The sequence below is a fragment of the Balearica regulorum genome, chromosome 24 (assembly GCF_011004875.1).
Source record: "Balearica regulorum gibbericeps isolate bBalReg1 chromosome 24, bBalReg1.pri, whole genome shotgun sequence".
NCBI lineage: Eukaryota > Metazoa > Chordata > Aves > Gruiformes > Gruidae > Balearica > Balearica regulorum.
Window position 1 is genome coordinate 2,600,139 of NC_046207.1, and position 22,599 is coordinate 2,622,737.

Genomic DNA, 22,599 nt, shown 5'->3' on the forward strand with positions numbered 1-22,599 from the left:
CGCTGCTGGATCCGGCATGGCCTCCCCAGGGCAGGGGGATGGGACCCCCCCCCCTCCACTCCTTGCCCCGGCTTTTGTCGCCCCCACCCAGGGAGTCCCACTGGGGTTCCCGTGGCAGCGGGTGCACCCCAAATCCTCCCTGCACCAGGAGCGGGGCGGTGAGGAAAAAGGGGGAATGAACAAGCAGAGATGTCGACAGCGGTGGGGAGCAGTTGGGAAGGAAATTGGGGCAGGGTCCCCCAGTCGCCCCCCAAGACCCAGGAGGATGGAGGAGAGGCAGCACCCCCTCCCCAACCCTCCTCCCCCAGAGCCGCGGCATCAGGTCGGACGGGGGATGCGGTGCCCGCTGCGGAGAAGCAAACCCTGGAGACGTCTTCACTCGTCATTAAATAAACTTTAATTATTTTACATGGGGAAGGGTGAAAGGAAAATAAAATTTATTCCGAGGATTAAGAGCAGCAGGCGGGGAGGAGCAGCCCGGCTCTTCTCTCCCTTCTCTTCCCGGGGGGCCGTGGTGATGGGTGGGCTCTCCGAGCGGGAGGTGCTCCCCCGGCCCCCACGGTCCCCCCAGGGCACGTAGGGTCCCTAAAGGCACAAGTGTCACTTCGCCCCCTCCCTGTGTGGCTACCGTCACCCCCCCCCGGAGCAGGCCAGCTTGTGCAAAACCCCCACGTAAAAAAATACCGGTTTTTCAGTATCGAACATCCTAAAAAACTAGAGTTTTAATCAATGTCAGTTATCCACAACCTCGATTGGAAATCCTGATTTACACCCTGGACAGCCCCCGCGTTTCCACCGGGAGGGGACGTACCAGGTTGGCACCGGGGGGGTGGGGGGGGTGGGTGACTGGGAGCATCCCCCAGCAGCACCGGGTTGGCGTGAGCGGGGGGACGCACCTCTCCAGCCCCCCTTTGCTCAGCCCTGGGGGGGGGTGGGCAGAGGGTCCCTCCATGGGGCAGGAGCACCCACGCCGCATCGCCCAGCACCCCTGTCCCTGGGGAAGGGCCGGGCGCAGGATCAGCTCTTGGGCAGGGGGGGGTCTCTTTCTCTGCCCCTCCTGCCGGCCCCTCGGCACCAGCCCGGCTGGACAAGAAGCCGAGAGCAGCGTCACGGTCGGTCCCCGGGTGCTAACGGCTCCACGCTGGCCTCCGCCTCCAGCTTTCGCTGGTACCTCTGCCGGCGCTCGCAGCGGGGGCACGACTTGGCGCTGGCTTGGCAGTCCCGGTGGAAGACGGTTTTGCATTTGCTGCACCTAGGAGAAACCAAGGAGGAAAAAAAAAAATAAAAAACAAAACCAAACCACCCTGTTGGTAACATCAGAGCAAAGATCAAACTTCTCCCCACCAAACCAGACCTGGGGACACTTCCTCGTCTCCGTTTCCTCCAAGCATTTGCTGAGCAAAGAGCCCCGGCCCCAGCGAGAGCCAGCTCTAGCTCAAGGCGAACCTTGCTAGCAGGAGCAGAAACTACTCGAGCAAAAGATCCACCTCCAGCAAGCTCAGAGCAAAAGCAGCAGCTCACCCGGAAAGAGCACTGCGGGCAGCTGCCAGCACGCTGCCGGTTTTTTTGCAGATGAGAGAGGGAGAGGTTGATTGAGGTTTGCGCCTCACCTTCCGTGCGGTGACAACTCAAGAGCAAAGTTTCCAGGCTGAGACGCCAAACCCTGCGATGGCGCAGGGGCGGCGAGATGCAACGCCGGCGGGCGAGCGTGGACCCTCTGCTCACCGGGGCTGGGGCGCAGCCGGGAGACCCCCCCCCCACACCCCCCAAAATCCCAACTGCGGGACCCGCACGCAGCAGGGACACTGCTTGGGGACATGGGAGGTGCGGGGAAGGGGACGGGCAGCTGGGACGGCGTTGCCTTTGAGCCGGCCGGCTCCAGGGAGGTTTCACCAGCACCCGCCTGGGACCTCCCCGCTCTGGCTCAGCGCCGCGGCAGGAATGTAAACAGCCAGAAATTTCTACCTTGTGCGGGGCCGGCGGGGAGGAGACACCCAGCTCTGCGAGGGGCGTTCACTACTTATCTTGAGTCAACAGAAGAAAAGTCTGTGCCGCGAAGGCCGAGCTCGCTTTTTCCCCCCCCTCGCGATCCCCCACCTCGCCGGCAGCAGCGAAATGCGGCCCGTCCACATGCCAGCGGGTCAGCCGGATTGTTCCTAAACGCCCTCAAGTGCAAATACCCGGTGCGCAATCCACGTGTGAATACCACTGAATACCTTTAATTCCCCAAAGGATGAACGGAGAGGGGAGCAGAGAAACACCCAGCAGCGCACCAGTGACATATCGCAGCCTGGGTCAAATCCTGCTCCCGACAGGCGGCTGCAATCCCTGAGTTACTCGGGATACGGAAAAGGGTTGTGCACGGATAGAGGGGACGGGGCGGGGGGGGCTGCCCGGCGCCGTGCATTTTCCCAGCGGAATATTTTTTCAGGAGGCTTCTCTGGATTAGCAGCGGCATCTCCTCCCCGAGCGCGGGAGGATTTGCAAAGCCGGGGGGTGGTTTTTACCCCGCGTGTTTCTGAGCCAGCAGCAGCCGAAAGGCGGCATCTCCTGCCTCCACCTGCCAGAGCAATGGCTGCAGGAAGCGGCCGCCGCTGCTGTGAAAAGGAGAAGGTCCCGTGCCCGGCCGGGTTTATTGTTAAGAGGCGTTTCAGACGCATCCTGCAGCGAGTGACGGCGTGACCCCGGCAGCTGGCTGTCCCCCCCGGGGCGGGCAGAGGGGCAGGAAGCTGGGTTTAGCTTGGCGAGGATGTCGGTCGAGCTGCTTTCCTGCTGCATAACCTCCTCCACCAGGAAAAAAAAAAATAAAAAAAGTCAACAAACTTCAGAGCCCAGCTTTACAGGACACGAGACCTCCAGCCGGCTGCCAGCGGAGCTCAGCCCCGCGTGCCTGCTCTTTCCAGAGCCCGTACACTCGTTTTCTAGGGAAAAATCGGTTCCCTGGGGATGTTGTCCTCGATAATGAGCACGATGGTGTCCCTGCGGCAAGGAGGGAGAGCGAGCAATCCTGCTCAGCTGCCCTGGAAATACTCAGAACCACGTAAAGCGTGGGGTACCCAAGGATCCTGGTTGTCTTGGAGTTTTCTGCAGCTTCTGGATGTCACTGCTCGCTTTTAGGGACTGCCAGGCAAAGCAAGACCACGCAGACCATCGGCCAGTTAAACTCCTCTGCCAGGACTAAACTCATTGCCAACTAACCACGGAGATGTGGATCTCTGTCCTCCTACGGTGGGGCAGGCTCCTGGGCTGGAAGGTTTGGTATCGATTCCTTCAGAAAACCCTGCTGGTGGGGACCAACAACCCCGGCTGACACACCCCTTCGCAGAACCCCAGACTGGCAGGGGCTGGCAGGGACCTCTGGAGATCATCTCATCCAGCCCCCTGCCAGAGCAGGATCACCCAGAGCAGGTTGCACAGGATGGTGTCCAGGCGGGTTTGGAATCTCTCCAGAGAAGGAGACTCCACAACCTCTCTGGGCAGCCTGTCCCAGGGCTCGGTCACCCTCAGGGGGAAGAAGTTTTTCCTCATGTTGAGATGGAGCTGCCTGTGTTCCAGTTTGTGCCCGTTGCCCCGTGTCCTGTCGCTGGGCACCACTGAGCAGAGTCTGGCCCCTTCCTCTGGACACCCGCCCTTTAGATATTGATAAGCATTGATAAGATCCCCCCTCAGTCTTCTCTTCTCCAGACTAACCAGCCCCAGCTCTCTCAGCCTTTCCTCACATCAGAGATGCTCCAGGCCCCTCATCATCCTCACAGCCCTCGGCTGGACTCTCCCCAGTAGTTCCCTGTCTGTCTGGAACTGGGGAGCCCAGCACTGGACACAGAACTCCAGATGTGGCCTCAGCAGGGCAGAGCAGAGGGGGAGGAGAACCTCCCTCGACCTGCTGGCCACACTCTTCTCAATGCCCCCCAGGTACCATTGGCCTTCTTGGCCACGCGGGCACACTGCTGGTCATGGAGAGCTTGGTGTCCACCAGGACTCCCAGGTCCTTCTCCGCAGCGCTGCTTCCCAGCAGGTCACCCCCACCCTGTCCTGGTGCTGGGGTTATTCCTCCCTGCGTGCAGGACCCTACGCTTGCCCTTGTTGAACTTCACTGGGTTCCTCTCCAGCCTGTCCAGGTCTCGCTGAAAGGCAGCGCAGCCTCCTGCTGTGTCAGCCACTCCTCCCAGTTCAGAATCAGCAAACTTGCTGAGGGTGCACTCTGTCCCCTGTCCAGGTCAGTGATGAATACGTTGAACAAGACCGGACCCAGCACTGACCCTTGGGGCACACCACAAGCTACAGGCCTCCAACTGGACTCTGCGCCGCTGATCTCAACCCTCTGGGCTCTGCTGTTCAGCCGGTTCTCAGCCCACCTCACCGTCCACTCGTCCAGCCCACGCTGCCTAAGCTTGCTAACGAGGTTGTTATGGGAGATGGTGTCAAAAGCCTTGCTGAAGTCAAGGTAGACAACTCCACTGCTCTCCCCTCATCCACCCAGCCGACGATGCCATCATAGAAGACCATCCGATGTCAACATCCGAACCCTGTGCAGCAGCTGACCCCGCTGCAGGCAAGGCCCTGCCTGCAAAGACCGCGAGCTCTGCGGGCAGGAGAAAAGCCCAGATGGAAGCCAGTGTCCGCTCGTCCTGCTGGGGACGTCCCCAGCCTTTCCCCGGCACATCCCACAGGGCTGCCCGCCATTTATCTCCAAATCCGCGTCCGTCCGTCCTTCCTCCCCTCCTGGGTTGCGGAGGGGTGTACGAACAGTCCCACCGCTGCTTCTCCTTCCCTCCTGCAACCCCTGGAAGGGGCTGGACTGAGCGACACCTCAGCTCTGTAAGGATGGTCCCCTCCTGCCACAAACAGCTCAGTTTTGGTTGGAAACAGCTCGGAGCTGACGGGGACCACGAGGACGTGGGGACCATGGGGATGCACAACCAGCTCAGAGCTATTTCCAGGCCACCCCGGGGCCACGTGCCTAGAAAGTGGAGAGCCCCAGAGAAGGACCCAGGGGATGGTCCAGGCTCCAGGCCAGCAGCTCGGGTGGCCTCGCAGCAGCAGGACGTGACGGAGATATTGCTCACCTGGTGGTAGTGTCAAATTCGAAGGGAAAAATGATGTCACTGCTGTTGCAGATCTGGCAGATGAAGCCACGCTGGGTGCACAGGTCGCAGTTGTAGACGTGATGGGAAGCAAACTGGAGCAGAGACTGCAGGAAGGTCTCAAAGACGCCGTTGGCTATCTGCAGGGCAGAGACAGGTCAGCAGGAGCACAGCCCGTCTCCCACGGGGTTTGCACCATGCAAAATCCACATTACGCCCATTCTTGGGGCTGCTACATGAAGACAAGGTTGTCCTCCAAACCCAACCCCAAACACAGGCGCCGGGGTTGCACCAGGACCCCAGAGAGCAGACAGCAGCACCCACAACCTGCCGGGATGGGGATCCTGGGCTTGGAGTCGATGAGAAATCCAACCACCCGTCCCCTCCAACATTATCTGCTATAGATACAAGTTCGTACGGAGACACGTTGGCAGCAACGCTGGCTTAAATAGAGGCGAAACAATTTATTAGGTGTGATCGCCATAGTTCTCAAAGGATACAAGCTTGTGCCAATTATTTTGGCAAATTAAAATAAAGGCAATTATTTGCCTTTAAGCTGACGTGCAAGCTTACAGAGCGCACATGACAGATGAGAGCAAGGCAAAAAGAAAACAAAGCTGGATGAAACCTTCTACTGATGATGATGAAGTGCCACACTCGACAGAAACTGGGATGTTTTCACCAGCAAAACCCCTACGACCACGCCAAAAGCTCTCACCTGCCTCAGATCAGCGACGCTGTATTTGTGGGGACATTCCAAGAGGTAGTGCCTGTGATCAAGCCTGCAAAGAAGCACAGAGAGGAAGACGGTAGATGGTTTCCACCACATCTCCAATGGCTTTGGAGCAAGGGTGAGCCTGGACGATGCAGATTCTTGAAGAAAATCACCGCAGACCTGATTTTCACATCATGCCACACATCCCAAACCCTGCCGGTGGAAATCGTGTGAGAGCATTTCAAAGCGGGGGAAAAAGAAAATAAATATCTCATCTATTTTCCCAGGTGTTTCCTGTCCAGCCAGAAGCTCCTCAGTCAGGAAGGTGTTTCCTGAGTCACATCTCAACGTGCTGACCCAGACGGATAACTCCTCCGAGCAGATGATACGGAGGTAAAAACCAGCCCACGCCTTGGCAGCATTGCTCACCGCTCCAACAGTGCGTGAGGAGGAGGACCAGGAGACCACTGGGGTGCAAAGAGGGGGATGAACGGGGTAACGTCACCCAGAGAGGGACCTCACCGCTTGCTCAGCTCCTTCAGGGCCCCACTGCGGCACATGATGAGATAATCTCCCAGCAGCTTCAGCTGTTCCCTGCTCCGCCGGATCCGTCCCATCCTCTCCACGTGGTCGTAGAGGCTCTCGTTGACCAGCTTCAGGTCGATCAGCGGCTGGTTACGGATCTGGGTGAGGAACTTCAAAGCCTGACGGCAAACCTGGGGCAGAGAGAGAGGCAAGAGGTGGGTATGCACCAAGGAGCAGCCCAGGAGGCTCGGAGGGAGGTGTAGCGTGGACATCTCCACCTCTGCTGATGGTGGAAACGTTCAGATAGACCTTCAGGAAGCACAGGCAGATGCAGGAGCATTGTCCTGCTGCCCGCACCGACCGAACCCAGACTTACCCCTCGTTTTGTCAGATCCCAGTTGTGGATGAGGCGCGAGGGAATCACTGTTTCGTCATCCCGGTGGCAGCTGTCGCAATAGTAGAGACCGGAGAAGGCGCAGAGCTTGGGCTTTGCGAAGGAGAAACCGATCTGCCTGGAGCAGCCTGCGGGGAGCAGGGATGACGGGATGAGAGGGGACCCGTCTGCCCCGAGAGCGCGTTCCCCTCACTGCCAGGATGGGGGGAGAAACTTTTGGGAGGGAGGAATGGAGCAAGAAAGTTTTTGGCAGGGTTGTAGAGCAGCTAAAGCACTTGTAGGACATTTGGTGAGAAGTCCCCAGTCCCTTCCCTGTGGATTTAAAGCCATGATGGTCCAACAGGAGCCGCTTCATTTTTTCCTCCATAAAAAAAAAAAAAAAGCAATCTGGACTATCCCTGAACCCACTTTTATCCATCAAGTGGTTCAATTTTTTTTTTTTTTTTTTTTTTTTTTTTGGGAAAGTGAATTCGGAGAACATCCCAGTAGTTTACAGAAGAACCTAAAGCCCGCCTGCCTGCCCCATCACCTCTACCAGCAGCTTTGCCTTCACTCAGCCCTTCTCCTTCCTGCTGCTGGGTACCAAAACCACGTCCGCAAGAGATGCTCATCTGCAAGGGATGAGGTCAGGATGGATTAAGCCAAAAAAAAGCCTTTATTATAGCGGTGAGTAACCAGGAGGAACCCCGCTCGTGTCTCGGGGGAAACGTGCAGGGTTTTTACAGCGACTTGAAGAGCAAGCGCATCTCACTCAGAGTCGCAAAGGCAGGAAAACCCTTCGTGCTATTTTTAATGAGTTCGGTTCTCTAAAATAACTGACCAAGCATAAGCGAACCTTGGGGAAGGCTTTACCACCCCATCCTTCGTGCTTTGGGCTAGCTGGAGCACATCCCAAAAGAAATATTCATGGAGATCAGTCGTTCCTCTCTGAATTAATAATTAAAAAAAAAAAGGTTTTCTTGCTCATTACTCCGACAGGTAAGGAAACCACTCCTGTGCCAGGGTGGTCAGGCTGGGAGGAAGGTGAGAGCACGGCAGCCAGGCCCCTAAGATAAACCTACACATAAAAACTGGGAATTTGTCTTTTCGGCTTGCTGCTTCCATCTGTGGGTAGGTGAAAGATGCAGGACAGAGCCTGGAGGGGAAGGCAGAGACCAAATAGAATGGAAAATATATATATATATAAATTCTAAAAACAATGACAAAAACCCAAGAGAGATTAAAATTAAAAAAAAACCAAACCTGCTGGAGGGTACAAGAAATATAATCAAAGCAGGAGAGAAATCTGAAGTTTAATTAACTCGCCAAGGTAAAGAGCAAATTATACGTCCTGTGGAGGTCAGCGAGTGTTACCCTGTGAAACCAGGGCCACCTTGCCTGCCGAGAGGCGTCAGCGCAAGGTTCAACGAATGTTTTGCAAAATCAGCTTGTCACACCCATTGCAACATTTGCTCCTGTGCTGCGTTACTGGAAAAACAGCATTTGCTCTTGATTGCACTTTCCCTGCAGGCTGGGACCACAAAGTGGTCCATCTAAGGTCGCCTTCAAGCCAAGAACCACCACTGCCTATACCATACGCATCTTAAAGAGGAGCCCAGTAGCAGCCCAGTTGGATCAGTGCTGGGATGGGGATTCAGTGTGGGGGTGATCACCCAGTGCACATGGACCACCAAAGGTGCCGCTGATTTGGGACGTGAAACCCCACCAAGGGGCTTTGGTGCTACCTGGGGTTTGAATGGGGAAACCAGCAGCTGACCTGCAACGGGTTGGCAGGACTCAGGGCACCTCTTTAATCTGATGTCACCTCATTAACACATCATCATCCTCCAAGATGGAGCTGGCTTTCTTGTCTGTGGACACGCCAACGTATACCTGCACAGATGAAGCTCTGCGAGTCCAGGCCCTTCTCCACGGGGATGGCCACCAGGTATTGCAACAAGAAGCTGTTTTCCTTCACGATGTTCTTCAGGATGACTTGGGAGTGTCCGTCCAAGCTGCCACCCAGTGTCAGCGCCTCCTCCGCGCCCTCCAGGTAGGACATGAGCACCTCTCGGACCAGGTCCCTCCACAGGGCAGCTTCTTCTGCATTCTCAGCCTGCAGCTTCAGGACAGCTTTGGAGGTGATCACCTTGAAGAACGCGGGTCCCCCAAGGCTGGTGTCTGGAAGGATGTCCTGGATCGTCTCTATACCGTAACTGTTGCTTAAAATTTTGTCATTGTTTCTGACTTTAAAACACTTTAAAGTTTCTAGAGACAGGGAAAAAATAAAGGGGACCCAGGTTTTGTCTACGTCCATGTACAGAACAGCCTCTTTTATTGCATCCAGCTCCGGTTCATGAGCTGGAGTCCAGTCAAAGCTGTTCCCAGGCACATCGCTGTACTGGAGAAGAGCAGCGGAGTCGCTCTGGATGGGTTGGCCTTCGCCATCATCTTCTGGATACTCCAGCGTCTCCCACTCCTCCTCCTCCTCCACCTGAGGCCGGCACTTCTGCAGCGCCTCACGGATCCTGTCCAACCAGTCCTCAGCCTCGTCTCGAGAAGGAGCTCGTAGGTAGAGTTTTTTCCCCAGGAAAACCAGCTCGAAACGGCCATCCGAGTGCGTCAGCGCCAGCGACTCGCACCGCAGCAGGGAGTAGCTCTCGACGCAGATGCGGTCCTCGTGGTCCAGGAAGAGCCGGAGCTCCAGTGGCGACAGCTCGCAGCAAAACTCCTTCCATATCCCCATGGCTCCTCGCCGCTCCAGGCTGCCCAGCTTCAGGAGTCCTCGGAAAGGGTTGGAAAGACCTGGGGTAAAAGCAGATGTCTTAGTTTAACTGAAAAAGGGGAAGTTGGTGGAGAGAGAAAAGCCAACAGGCGGCTCACAGCGAGCAACCAGAGGCATCACAGCTTTGAGAACCGGTCCTGGTGGATGGTGGGATGGGACAGGAATTTATAAGACCTCCTTCCTCATCTCCATCATCTGTCCATGTGCATTTGGGTTTTGAGGCTGAGAACAAGTGGGGTGGCATAAAGAAACATGTCCCACAGGGTGGACAGAGATGCCCAGCATACCTCCTCTCCTCCTGAAACGCTTCCCACCAGCCCATCGTGGGCTCAGCAATGCCAAGGGGAGCTGCCACTCCTGCACAAGCTCAGCAATGGCAAACCATGTTTCCCAAACAGCTCATCGCCCGAAAATCCACCTCCCCAGCCCCTTGGCACTGCCCAGTGTAGAAGCTTGACGAAAGCAGGAGAGGGGAGAGCAGCACATACCCATCTGCCTGCGATGCACAACGCTGAAGCCCTTTTGCTCCCGTTCGGGCGACGTTTTGGGCTTCCTGCTCTCTGAAGACGGCACCGACAGCCTTTCCAAATCAAGAGCGCTAATCAGCCCTGGGGCCGGACCCTCGCCAGCCCCCTCTGGCCCAAAGCCGTTGGTGTTGGCCGTGTTTTCGCTCCTGTCTCCCGGAGAAGGTCTGTAGAAATCATCTTCTGAGATCCAGCTCTTTCTTTTCTGTTAAAAAAAAATTAATAAATATATTAATTATTGACTTACTGGACACCCTGCGCCCCTCAAACACGCATGGCCACAGTGACCCCTCCACAGGGGCTGCTCCCACGCAGACCAAATCCCACGGGGATGGCTCCCCGGCTCCCTCCCATCAGGGAACGCTCCCTGGGACTGTGCCGGCAGCTGGCAAACGTCGCGATTATAGACCGGTGGGATTAGAAAGTCCAAAATTGATCAGTTCTCTCCCTCTGAAATCATCGAGGGGCACAGAGGGAGAGCACATTCCCTGCAGTGACCACATACAAGATATTTGGTCCTGGAAGGATTTCTGATAGTGAGAAACCAGCCCTGCTCCGGAAAGGTATGGACATCCTTGTTCCGGGAAGAACAGAGTGGGGGGAGAGGTACAGATACGATGTCTAGGATGAAATAGAGACCTATGGCGTATAAGCGGATGCTACAAACACAGGCCTGATCAGCACAGGGAAAAAGTAAGGCAGGGAAGGCAGAGGAAACCTCTGTCTCCGTAGGTCAGGAGGGGATGAGACCCACAAGCGGAAGAAAGCTTGATAAGCTGAAAGAAAATACGGCTGTAACTTCTCCAGGAGATTTTCTGGCTACAAGAACATGTCGAGATTCTGGGACGAGGTCTCTGAACAAACACCGGGAGCGAAACACGACCCAGCTCAGTGCAAAAGGCAGCAGCTTCCCTAGACACAGTGCATCCCTTCCAGGGCTGCATCCCACCAGGAACGACCTCTCAACTACCCTACCCTGCTGTCCAAGAGCCTTTTATTCTGAACAACGAACTAAATGACAGCAGAAGAGCCATCACCACCCTGCAGCAAGGATCACGAGTGTTTTGCGGTGCAGCTCCCAACGTCCAGGCAGGCTCGGCTTAGTCCCAGACCAGGAACGCAGGTTGCTCCGTGAGTCATGCGAAAGCAGGGGGGGAATTTCCTGTTGACACCGTATGTTATACATAGATTAGGTCAAACTGGCCCAATGCCGCGAGGAAGCAGTGGAAACGGGATAACTAAGAGGGAGCTGAAAGGAGCAGGGATCAAAAAGAGAAATCGTTTAGGGGGGTATGAAGTATATCCTAACCTCACCAGGATGGAAATGATGGGAACTGGGATGGAAATGATGGGAACAGGGATGGAAAAATCAGTAACAAATTAGACAGAAGACAGGGTTGTTCAAAGAGTTTCCTAAAAGCAAAAGCAAGCGGATCGTCTCCTTGTCGGCAGCGGGGGAAATCCGCCGCTGTTTAAGCTTGCCTAAGCACCAGGGAATGCCATCCCGCTCTGGGAATAGATGTGCTGCCTAAATATTTTTCCATTGAAAAACTGTAATTTGTTTCCCTTTTCCCCTCTCTTATGTGGACCATAAACAAAGAAAAGTCCCCATGAGCAGCTCGACTCTGAGGCTGTTTTATCGGCTTGCACACAGCCTACGGCCAGATTTGTGCAAGAGCTCATCGCTTTCCAGATATCGTTAACAAAACCAAAAACTTCCTGTTGCAGCCGCTCTTGGAGAGGAATGGCTGGCCGGCCAGGCAGGGTTTCAAAAGCTTTGGTACCTCTTCTACCAGGGAATGTCGACTTCAACCCAATTTCTCCCAGGGCAGCTGCATGGACACAGCTCCACGGGGTCCGGGAAGATGCTCGTGGAGAGGGGAGCATCACTTACACCCAACTTGCTGTCGGGAGACTGGAAGCAGCACAGAAGATGGGAGTTTGGAGAAACCAGTGCCTACTCATGCCACCAGTTTTGTTTTCCTTTTCCATTAGATCTGCTGGTCAAAAAACCAAGGAGATGGACAGCAAACGAGCTCTAACACCTACTGGACAACCCCGCAGCGGAGAAAGGAGGTATTCGGCTGTCGGGCTGCGGACGGCCTGGCTTGTCTCGCTGCCGCCGACCGTGCCGTTTCTGCCCATCTCTCCTCCGCTCGGACCGCCACGCTGCGTGGTTGAAATGCCGGCTGTGCCGCCGGCTTGTGGTGCTGCATCTCCATCACCGTCGCCGGTGGTCACCGCATCGCCCGTCCGAGCGGAGCCTGGAGTTTTGGTGTCAGGGGGTGGTTGCTGGCGAGCTCTGCGGCACGGTGCTGGGGGGACGGGCGGCGATGCGGCTGGGGGGCAGGCGGGCTGCCGTGGGGAGCAGCTCAGCACGCTGGGGAGCAGCCCTCCCTCCGGGGCTTCCAGGCTTGGCTTGGCTTTACTGAACTCGGACAACACCCTGGAAACAGAAAAGTGACCAGTTTGAACGTAGCTACGTTAACCAGGACCTATAAAACCCCCCAGTTATTGCAAATTATTAATACCGAGAAAAAAGACTCAGCATCACTGCTCGTCTCCTGCGGGCCGGCAGCATTGTACGGCTGCAAAAATCCCCGTGGCATCAGTCTGGCCAACAGAAAAATGCGTGATCTGTGCCCTCAGAGCAGCAGTCAACCCCACTGCAGGCAAGGACCCTGCCTGCAAAGGATGTGTTCCCTAACTACGCCTGTTAACGGGGTTTAATTCGCTTCTGATGGATGCTTTGGAAGGGAGGGAGAGCGCTGGGTGCTCCCCACAGCCCCAAGTACAGTTCCCGGACACGTACCCAGCCACAGACCATGTGCCAAATTTCAAATGTTTTCATAACTGTTAACGAGCAATTATTAGCGGAGCGCGGCCAGACGAGATGCTGTTCCCATGCCCCTGCTCTGCCACCAGCTAGGTCGAATTAAACCAGCCCGAGATTAAAATTCAAAACGACGTCTTTCCATCACGAGTTTAATCCAATCAAGGCAGGTTCTTCCAGGATCGGCATAAGATGCAAAAATCCTAGAAGCAGGTAACGATGCCGTTGTCGACAGGGAAGAACAGACTGCAGCTCTAAACCCTCCTGCAGACCCTTATCGGGATGAGGGTGCTGTCGCCAACCAGCACCCCGAGGCCAGGTTCCTTCGGAGCCAGGCTTTATGGGTGGCAGGGAAAATATTTACTGATTACTCAGAGCTTATATAACCTGCTGGAAATCTTTGTGCTGGGTGTTTGGCAGAAACAAATCACGAGGATGACAAACTAATAACCTCCCTCCTCTAAATTATCTGCTGAAGCTGCAAATTATAACCCTTTTCCTGTGAGCAAACTCCTTTCTTTTCGCCCCGCAGAAAGCCCCAGAGCATCCCCCAGTGTACGCCAGGGAGATGTGACTTTTCTTAAGCCAAGGAGCAGCATTTTTCTGACGTTTCTGCTCCGGTAAAGAGGACAGACACACACTTCAGCAGCCAGGAGCTCATTTGCTGTGGCAGCAGGGTCCCAGCAAGCCGTGCTGAGCATTTCTTTTTACCTTTCAGGCTCCTTCCAAGGGGAAAAAAACAGCTTGTTAAAGAAAAACAGAGGAGAAAGCCTTCCTGCCTATAGCGAGAAAATAAATAAGAGCCCAGGAAGGGGTTAAAAATCCTTTTGAAGAGGAGATCTGGGAAAAGACTCACTCTTGCAGCGACCTGTCCAGGTCCTCGGCGGTGGCCGTCCCCAGGTCGGAGTCACAGGAGAGCGGCTCCTCGCTCCGCTCGGGACTGCGGGCGCAGTGAGGTGGCAGGGTGCTGTCGGAGCCCAGGCTGGAGGAGAGCTGGGACGAGCTCGTGGTGTTAAGGCTCAACGAGGACGAAGTGAGCTTGATTTTGCTGCTGGTTTTGCCAATGGGTAGGACGGAGGGTTGAATCTCGATTTCATCTGACCCCGATGATTGGGAAATCGAACCCAGCGATGCTTTTCTGCAGGGTTCGGATGTCGAGGACGTGAGGGGCTCCAGCAGCTCCGAAACAGGACACAGACCAGACAGGGACAGAGGGGTGATGGTCCATTCGTTCAAAACCGCTGATTTATAGGAGAGCTCGAAGGTTAAGGACGTTAAGCCCTGCAAGTAGCTAAGGAGAAACTCGCACTCTTCAGCGTCTAAGAGCAGAGCGGTTGCCTGATAGTATTCGGGCAGCCGGGACCTCTCCCGCAGAAGCAGCTTCAAGTAACACTCCACGAGGCCATCGTTCAAAGCCAGCCTCAGCCAGGCTCGGCACCGGCCGACATCCGTATTGATAAAGATGAGTTGTTCCAGCTCTGAGACAATATTTCTGGGGAAAGGGAGAGAAAGAACAGAAAAGAACGTGAGCGGCTCTGGTTTTGGTCCATCATGGGGTGCAGGAGAGGCAGATCCTCCATCAGGAACTGCCCAACCTGCTCTGCTGCAGGGAGTTTGGGAGTTGGGTCAAAAAAGGCTGTGGAACATCTCTCTCCTCCATGGAAAATGTGGTTTCTGACTGAGAAAAAAGAGCTCCTGAATGCCCCAAAGCTAAATATATTGGCAATGACCTCAGGTATCCCTGGGGTGCCTTTGGGTGCTCCTCCACTCTCTGGCTGGAGGCATCTCCCACGCATCGCTCGCCCTGGACCAAGGATGCAGAGGTGGAAATTCCCACTGTCCCTGCACATTGGTGGGGCTTGTTCTGGCTGGATACTCCTTGGTGATAACTGCACGTTTAAATCCCATCTTCAAATTTAAAATCGGCCAAAACCACAGTGAAAACTGCTGCAGCAGCCCAAAAAAAAAATTCCCAACAATCTCAGCCTCCTGACTTCAACCGTTCTCCCCTAAAATCCAACAGCGACACCACGCTCCCTAATCCTCCCTGACCCCAGCTCACGTCGGTGCCGCAGACGCTACAAAAACCAGAGCAAAAGTTTTGCAAGCTTTTATTTTTTTTAATCTGTCTCTCACGAAAGAGGAAAAAAAAAACCTTCAAAGGGCACAAAAATATCCCCCCTAGCATGTGAAAGAGTTATTTTCATCTGCTTTTTCATAATTTAAGAGTCGGTGATGGAGTCAGATGAGACTTTCGAAACTATTTATGCGTGGGCTGTTACTTAGCGTGGGAGGACTCTGCTTCGGGAGTGGTTCAGAAAAACCCCAGGAAATAACAATAGTCACCCAGGCGAGAGACCTCCTCAAAGCTCAGGTCAGCGATGTTCACCCTGGTTGGGACGCGGGGAGATGGATGTCAACCATGCCCAGGGTCAGAAGAGAGACCAGACCCCCGCGCCGTGGGGTCACCAGGGTCCCACCGGCGACACCGAGTCCCCGTATATAACGTGGCACCCAAAAATAAATGAGAAAGGGGTGTGCCCTAAGCTGGCAGCAGCGTTTCATTCCTGAATTGTCTGCAGACACGGGCTCACGCCTAAATGGCACTTTACCACTCGCACACGCTGCCAGCGGCTGTGCTGCCAGCACCGGGTGCCCAGCCCGGCATCGCAGGGGCTTCGCTTCCCTACCCGCATCTCTCAGCAGCCCCCCGAGGACACCCTGCGAGAGCATCTCTCCCTCCAACTGAAGGGATCAAGCACACGGGACAGAGTCGAGATTCATCTTTCCATCGAGCCATCCTCCTGTTTGCCGTTCCCTGAATTTTGCGGCTTTTGCACCAAAGAGAAGGGATAAACCCGAGCGTGCAAACACCTTTCGGGCACTCACCGATGGGTGATGCTCTTCAGCAGCCCCCAGAAGACCGGCTGGGGAAGCGGTCCCCGACCTCCTCCTTTCTTTCCTTTCCCCCCACTCTCCGTCTTTATGTGCTTCGCCTTCAGCCCATGCACGAAGACAGCTTCCAGGGCGCTGCAGAGGGTGTTGGCGTTCCCATCGTCGCTGGTTACGATGGCATCCGAGGTCACGTACTGCTTCTGCAACGCCTTGATGGCGTTCACCAGTTGCTTCTTGATCAGCTGCAAGACAGGATGTACACGTTTGCGTGATAAAAAAATAAGTATTAGGAAAGATTTCTTATAAAAGGGTTCAAAAACTGGAAGGCTCACGCAGAGCAAAGCGCCACGCAACTCCTGCTTCATCCACGTGCTTCACGACGGCTGTTGGGGAGCATTACAGCTGAACTGGTCAAACTGGGGACTCACGCTCTTGGTGTCACGGTTCATCCGGCTTTTTTCTTTTAAATGAGTAATTTATGCAATTTTAGCCAGCGTTTCAGGGCCTGCTGGGGTTGCCTTTACAGCGTGCGGTGTTTCCTCCGCAGACACCAAATTGCTTAAGAGGATGGGGGGGAAAAAAGGAATCGGCTCTTTCCAGGCGCTTGCTCGGGGGAAACACAGGGATTAATTAAGCACGGGTGATAAACGAGAAACTGGAAGGAGGTAACCCGTAACAAGGGCTGCGATACCACTTGAACTCGTGCAGATCAGCCCGAGCAGCGTGTGACGCACTAACGAGTGCCGCCAGGAGAAATCAAAGCCATCGATCCCGCTCTTGGCAGCTCAGCTGTGTCGATTAACCCACAGGCACTGCCGGGGACGGGGCCACCCCCAAAAAGATGCTTTCGGAAGGACGGCTGGGGTTTAATTGCTGCCTTTGGAGAGACTTGGTGGGCTTTGAAGCAGGAACACGGGAATTTTACCACCCAGCAGCTTTGCTTCCCCTTCTCACACCAGTTGAAAAGCAGCAAATTCAGTGACTTTAACAATTTTACGCCGGTGGAGAGGATTTTCTTTTTTATTTCCTAACGCAGCCGAGCCCAGATGTCTCAATCAACCTTACTTAAAACGAAAGTTGCACTTCCCAGCAGGCATTTGGCAAATATTGCAAATTCAGCCGGGACTCAATCAAACAATTCACGTTTCGGCATCAATCACGCAGTGGTCAAGATGAACGCTGAACGGCATCAGCTGCTGCGACTGGGGCAAGGCAGATTTTGGCTCGAGCCTGGGTTGGCTGCACAAACCCCTATTAAATTTCTAGCCCGGGATATTTTTTTCAGCATTTAAATAAGATTTCCAGCAGCTCTAGTTCAAGGACAACAGCACCTTCACCCTGCCCGTATCAGGGGATACTCCTTGCAGCAGGAGCTGCTTTCCAGCTGCCCCGTGGATCTGCTAGCACAAGCAACCTGCCTGCAAGCAGCAACCGTGAGCTAACAGGATTAAAGAGTGCAAATGATTTTATCTGTCACGCATGAATTAATTCTGCTGTGGGATGAATTAAACACCCGGTTTGAACCGCTGGGTTTGAACTTTGCTCGTTAAATGTGTTTAGACTCCCAAAGCTGGGTAAGGAAACCCCAAATATACAGAGCAGTGACGCTCCTTCAGCCCGGTATCAGGGCTGAGCACCTTCTCCTGCCCCGCACTGGGTCTTGCCCGCATCCCCACCAGTAACTGGAGTTGCACTGGGGAGTACCTGGAACTATTTGGGGAGCATTGGGGCGTCTTGCTCACCTGTATGGCTTCCTTGGGGTCATCGGTGTGGCTCGAATGCATCTCAGCTGCTGCCGCTCCCCACGCCGGGCGCTGCCTTCACATGTCACCTTTGGGACAAGGAGGAGGAGCAGGTCTGAGTACCCGTTCGGTTTACATCTAACTCACCTGCCACGCGAAGGGATCATGCACCGAGGCATTTCGCAAGCGCTCGCGGCCAGACCGCTGCCGGATTCACGCTGGGATGGACCCACGACCACATCGAAACACGCCACGCTTCCCGGGGAGTTTCAGGTAAAACAGAGCACGGCCAAGAGACCGAGAGGGAGTAATTAACCCTTGCAAGAGGGAGTAATTAACCCTTGCAATCTGCCCTAAACCTGGGCGAGATGCCGGGCCAGTCAAGCCAGCAGCGATGGACGCAGGGCCGGGGACTGCTTCCCTTCTGTTTCTCCATCACCCGCAATGCCCAGGCGCCAGCAAGGGCACCAAACCGGGTGCGAGAGAGCCTGGACGATGGAATCCAAAAACCATGCCAATGGCATCAAGGTGGCCCAGACAGAGGGGTGACACCGCCAGCAGACCCTGGGCAGAGGTGACAGCAGCTCATCCTGCTGGTACTCGCCGGAGGAGTGATGCTGCTGCCAAACCCAGTCGGGACAGACCCTCTTGGAGGTGCCCGGGCGCTCGCCATGGTGGCACGGAGCTGTCTGGGAAGCCGGGAAGGAAGGACGGTGGTTCTCCATCAGGTTTACGGTTGCTCTGTTCAGAGGCAGATGCCGGACCGCCCAGGATCTCCCTGCTCCTGGGGGGTGCAGATGGGAGGGCTGCTCTGCTGCAGCTGCCTTTGGCGGCAAAGAGAGGAAAATTGGTGCCCTCCCGCTATGGAAAATCCTGGCAAAACCGGAGCTAAGCAGGCAGCGGCAGCCTCGCTGGGGTCATCTGCAACTGCAGGGTGTTTGCAGACAACAAGAGACCTTTGACTTCAGACTTTTGGCCTCCTGCCCTGTTCTTGGGAGGAGTCTGCCGAAACCAAGCCGTGCCTGGAAGCTCTGTGAGCAAAGCATGCTGCTGTCAGTGAGACGCCCGCCGCGCGGCTGCATCCCAGCTCAAACACAGCATCCTGGTGCTGGAAAGGGTCCAAGAGGCACTCCAGCACCAGCTACCACCGTACAGCTTTCTAAGGATGCGAGAAGTCAGAGAAGAAATTTATTCCCTTGAGTCGGAAGTGCTTGCCGTCCAGGTCGAGGAGGACAGAGCCCAGCAGCTGACAGCAGCGTTTGGGCATGTCCATGGCAGACAACGGCCTTCATATGGCATCGATACTTCAGGTTTTATTTCCCAGCCAACACAAAAACCCCACAGCTTTCCCCCAAACAGAGCTGACAGCCTCAACCTGCCCCTCTCCCTCCACTGTGAGCCATCAGACCAGGGCAGAAACCTGGTTTGCAGAGCAGCTCCTACACAGCCATGGCCAAAGGCAACGGTGGTCCAAATCCAGGGTGGTCCAAATCCAGGGTGGTCCAAATCCAGAGCAGCCTAAACCTGGAGCAGCCCAAATCCGGAGCAGCTCAAACCTGGAGCAGCCCAAATCCGGAGCAGCTCAAACCTGGAGCAGCTCAAACCTGGAGCAGCCCAAATCTGGAGCAGCTCATGTACACACCACACCAGCCAGTCCCGCTTGGAGCAGCAGGTCGAGAGCTCTTTGGGGACGAACCTCGGATCGATCCTCAGTGTTTCCAGAGTTCACGCGCAGTTTCATAGAAAGGAAACTGTTTTCGCCACGACTTGTCATGAGATTTCCTCTCTTTGGGTTGCAACACAGAAATGGGGGAGCGCAGTGATTACAGGAACGTTAACCTCTGGCTCACAAGCTCCAGGCGCTGCTGGGGGGGAGGCGAGGGGACACCTAAGTGACAGCAGTGGTTGACAAGGACCACAGAGAGCTGTCCCCATCTCTGCCCTCCGTATGGGGGGTTCAGGCGGCACCAGGCTCCCCGGGGCCGGGCAGCCGCTGCCCCTTTCCCACCACGTCCTGCACACACCCTGCAAACAAACACCGCGTCCCACCCAAGACAAATTCAAGGTGTAAGAGCTGGGGGCAGAGCCCCAGGGGTGGGAGAAGCAAGCCGTGGGCACGGGGTGGCATTTCTCACGGCCAGACAGGCAGTGTGGGTGTTTCAGCTCCAGGACTGCACCCGCTGTCCCTGCTCTCGGTGTCAGCTACCCTGGTGTCCCCAGCCGGTCGCAGGGGAGGGGGCGACCCATGTTTTCGCAAAGATTTCATCCAGGTTTTACTGAGTCAGCGGTATTCCCCCAAAACACATGCTCCTTCGCCGGCATTGCCTCTCCCAGCGTCTGCAGGAGGCGAGACGCCGAGGACACCCACCGCCTTCACCACGGGGCTCTCCACTCCCACCACGACCAGTCCAACCAGTTTGTTCCAGCGTGGCGAATCCACACGGCACCGCTTCTGTTGGGACAGCATTTTCCTGAATAACAAGTGCAACGAACCAGCTCCGAGATGGATTTCACCTAACGCGAGTCTTCGGTGAAACACGGGGAAAATCGGACCGGCAGCCCTGGCGCTGGGCTAGCCGGCTCTAGAAGGAACCGGAGGACACCGAAGTGCTTCCAGGCAGATCCTGGAAAGTCACGACTGTTCCTTGTGATCTTGAAAGGATAAGAGAGGGGACGGATGTGGAAACGCAGAGACAAACACATCTACAGCAGAAAAAAACTCACATGGTTTCCCAGCAGTGACCACTATGCAGGCAGAGCACAACAGCTCAAGTAAAACAAAGTAAAACAAGTGAGAAATAAAACCAGCCAGCAAGCCAGCGCGGTTAAACCTACCGAGGAAGAGAGCTGCTGGTGAGAGAGCAGAGCTGTTTATTTACCAAACTGCTGCAAAACAGCCAAGTTCTTTGAGAACAGCTTGTTCAAATCAAGCCTTGTGCCCGCAGAGGCAGAGACCCCGTCCCAGAGCTCGGCTCTTCGGTCTCCCAACAAGCGACGCTCCCCGAGTTATAAATAAACAGCAGGTCACCGCTCGCGCTTTGCGAACGGAAAACAACAACCCACAACGGCGTGAACCGGTGACTCAAGGCCTGGACGCGGAGCCAGTCATTTTCCAAACACGAGTGCCGCACCAGTCACCCCCCGCCTCGGGGCAACGAGGCCTTTGATGGGAGCGTGGGTCCAAGGGCCGGTGCGAGGACAGCCCCCTCCTCCTACGCAGCCAGGAAAGCTCCTGCCTTCCCCCCCCAGAGCCCGCGCACACCCAGCCACGCTTAAAATACAAGCCGAGCCCGAGCAGAGGCAGCCCGGGAGCAGGGAAGGCAGCTGGCACGGCAACTGGATTGGCTTGTTGGAGGATAAAACCCCTCGGAAATAATTCGGCAAGGGTTAGGGCAGGGTTAGAGCACAGCCCCGGTGTGTGATGGCGGCCGGACCCTCGTGGTCCCACTTCAGCTCCTTCTCTGCGCCCAGCCCGGCGCTATTCAGCACCACCGCGGTTCCCACTACGTGAACAGGGGCATCGCGCGAGGGACGGGGCCCAACACGCCACCCTCTTCCCCGCGGAAACGTCCTCCTTGCAGCTGACAAACCTGACGGAGGACGGAGAAGAGTTGCCGCTGATGAACCCCTCCAACTTCTGCCCCCGCGGCGCCGAGCAGGACACGCAGGAGCGGCCGGGGGAGGCAAAGCAGCCGCTGAGCTCCCAGTGCTGGCCTTGATGGCAAGACTGTGTTTCTCAAATACTCAAAAATGAGAATTTCTTTTAGCCTCTTGTCTTCTCCTGAACCAGGCTACAATTTGCCGGAGCCGTGGGTAAAGCCGGGGGTGATTTTCCCCAGCGTTGGAGCTGACAGAGCCACCGCGCAAGGGCCGAGCGTGGTGTGGCAAGACGTTGCCGTATTTATACTCCCGATTTCCGCGTCGCTTTGGATTTGCAGCGCTGGAGTTTCCCAGTTGGTCCGGTGGCCATCTGACACGGCGGGCAGCTCGCATCCCTTGGCGGGGGCGGAACCGGCAGGGGGGGTCACTGGAAATAAGGTGACACGGTTCTGTAAATTCTGAGTTTGCTGCCGGATACGAGAACAACCGCTCATTTTGAGTGAGAAAATGCCGTTTATAGAGAACGCAGCACGCGCTCGGTCAGAGAAAGCTGCGAAGGCCCCGCACCTCGGGTCTGTAGGGGGGAACCGGGCCGAGAGGTTTGGGGTGTCAGCGGGGCGGGGAGCAGGTCGAGGACCAGGAACCCCCCCCAGGACCCCACGGAAAGGAACATCTGACCCACGGCGGGGGGGGCAGGGGCCTGGCACGGGTCGGCGGGGGGGCCGCGGTGCCGGGGTCCCCGGGGAGGGGGGTCACGGCCGTGGGGGGCACCCAGGTGGGTGGGGATGGCTCGGGCCCCTGCCCACGCTGCCTGCTGGGGCGGTGCAGGCAGAGCCTGCCTGGGGAAGGGCCAGCAGCCATGGGGGAGTGCGGGGGGGGGGGGGGGCCCCCCGTGTCTGAACCCTCAGCACCCTGCACCGCCTGAGCCCCCGCCCTGCACCCCAGGGACCCCCCCGCCCTGCGCCGCCTGCCTGCCCCCCCGTCACCCCGCACCCCCTGACACCTGCCCCCCCATCACCCCGCACCCCAGGGACCCCCTGACACCTGCACACCACACCCCCCCGCACCCCCCTCACCGGCTCCGCGCCTCCGGCCGGGGAACCCGGAAGTGGCGGCCTTACCGGGAGCGCGCAGGCCCCGCCCCTCTTGACGTCACCGCGCAGAGGGGCGGGGCCGAGGAGCGCCGGGCCACGCCCACCCCGGGCACGGGGCGGGGCTGCAGGCGCGCGCAGGCTCGTGCTTATGCGCGCACACGGGCACGTGCGCAGAGGCGGGCGCAGGCGCGCGCCCACGCAGGCGTGCAGAAGCGCACCCGTGCGCGCGGGCACGCGCAGGCAACCACACGTGCGCGTGCACACACGCAGGCGCGCAAGGCACAGACGCGGCAGGCGCACGCGCACAGGCGCACGCGCAAGCGGGTACGCGCGCGGGGCAAACGCGCACAGACGCGAGCACGGGCGGGCGGGTCCCCGCCCACGCCCACGCCCACGCCCACGCATTACACACGTGTACTCGCGCGCGTG

General features: G+C 56.5%; 1 protein-coding gene across 4 annotated transcripts; it reads right to left on the bottom strand.

Annotated features, from left to right (window-relative positions):
• Positions 1-379: 379 nt before the first annotated feature.
• Positions 380-22,243, bottom strand: PLEKHM1 (pleckstrin homology and RUN domain containing M1). Of its 4 annotated transcripts, XM_075774919.1 has the most exons (13): positions 22,153-22,237; positions 21,067-21,503; positions 17,477-17,565; positions 15,729-15,976; positions 13,696-14,331; positions 12,056-12,452; positions 9,971-10,211; positions 8,591-9,502; positions 6,701-6,846; positions 6,322-6,515; positions 5,803-5,866; positions 5,067-5,224; positions 380-1,252 (listed from the first exon to the last, which is right to left on the bottom strand). In XM_075774919.1, exons 3-13 carry the CDS (start codon positions 17,516-17,518, stop codon positions 1,108-1,110), a joined length of 3,183 nt encoding a protein of 1,060 aa, XP_075631034.1. In that variant the 5' UTR covers positions 17,519-17,565; positions 21,067-21,503; positions 22,153-22,237; the 3' UTR covers positions 380-1,107. The 4 variants fall into 4 exon arrangements, with proteins under 4 accessions (XP_075631034.1, XP_075631035.1, XP_075631036.1 ...); XM_075774920.1 differs by lacking the exon at positions 21,067-21,503 and having other exon boundaries at positions 22,153-22,243; XM_075774921.1 differs by lacking the exons at positions 21,067-21,503; positions 22,153-22,237 and adding an exon at positions 20,312-20,465.
• Positions 22,244-22,599: the final 356 nt, after the last annotated feature.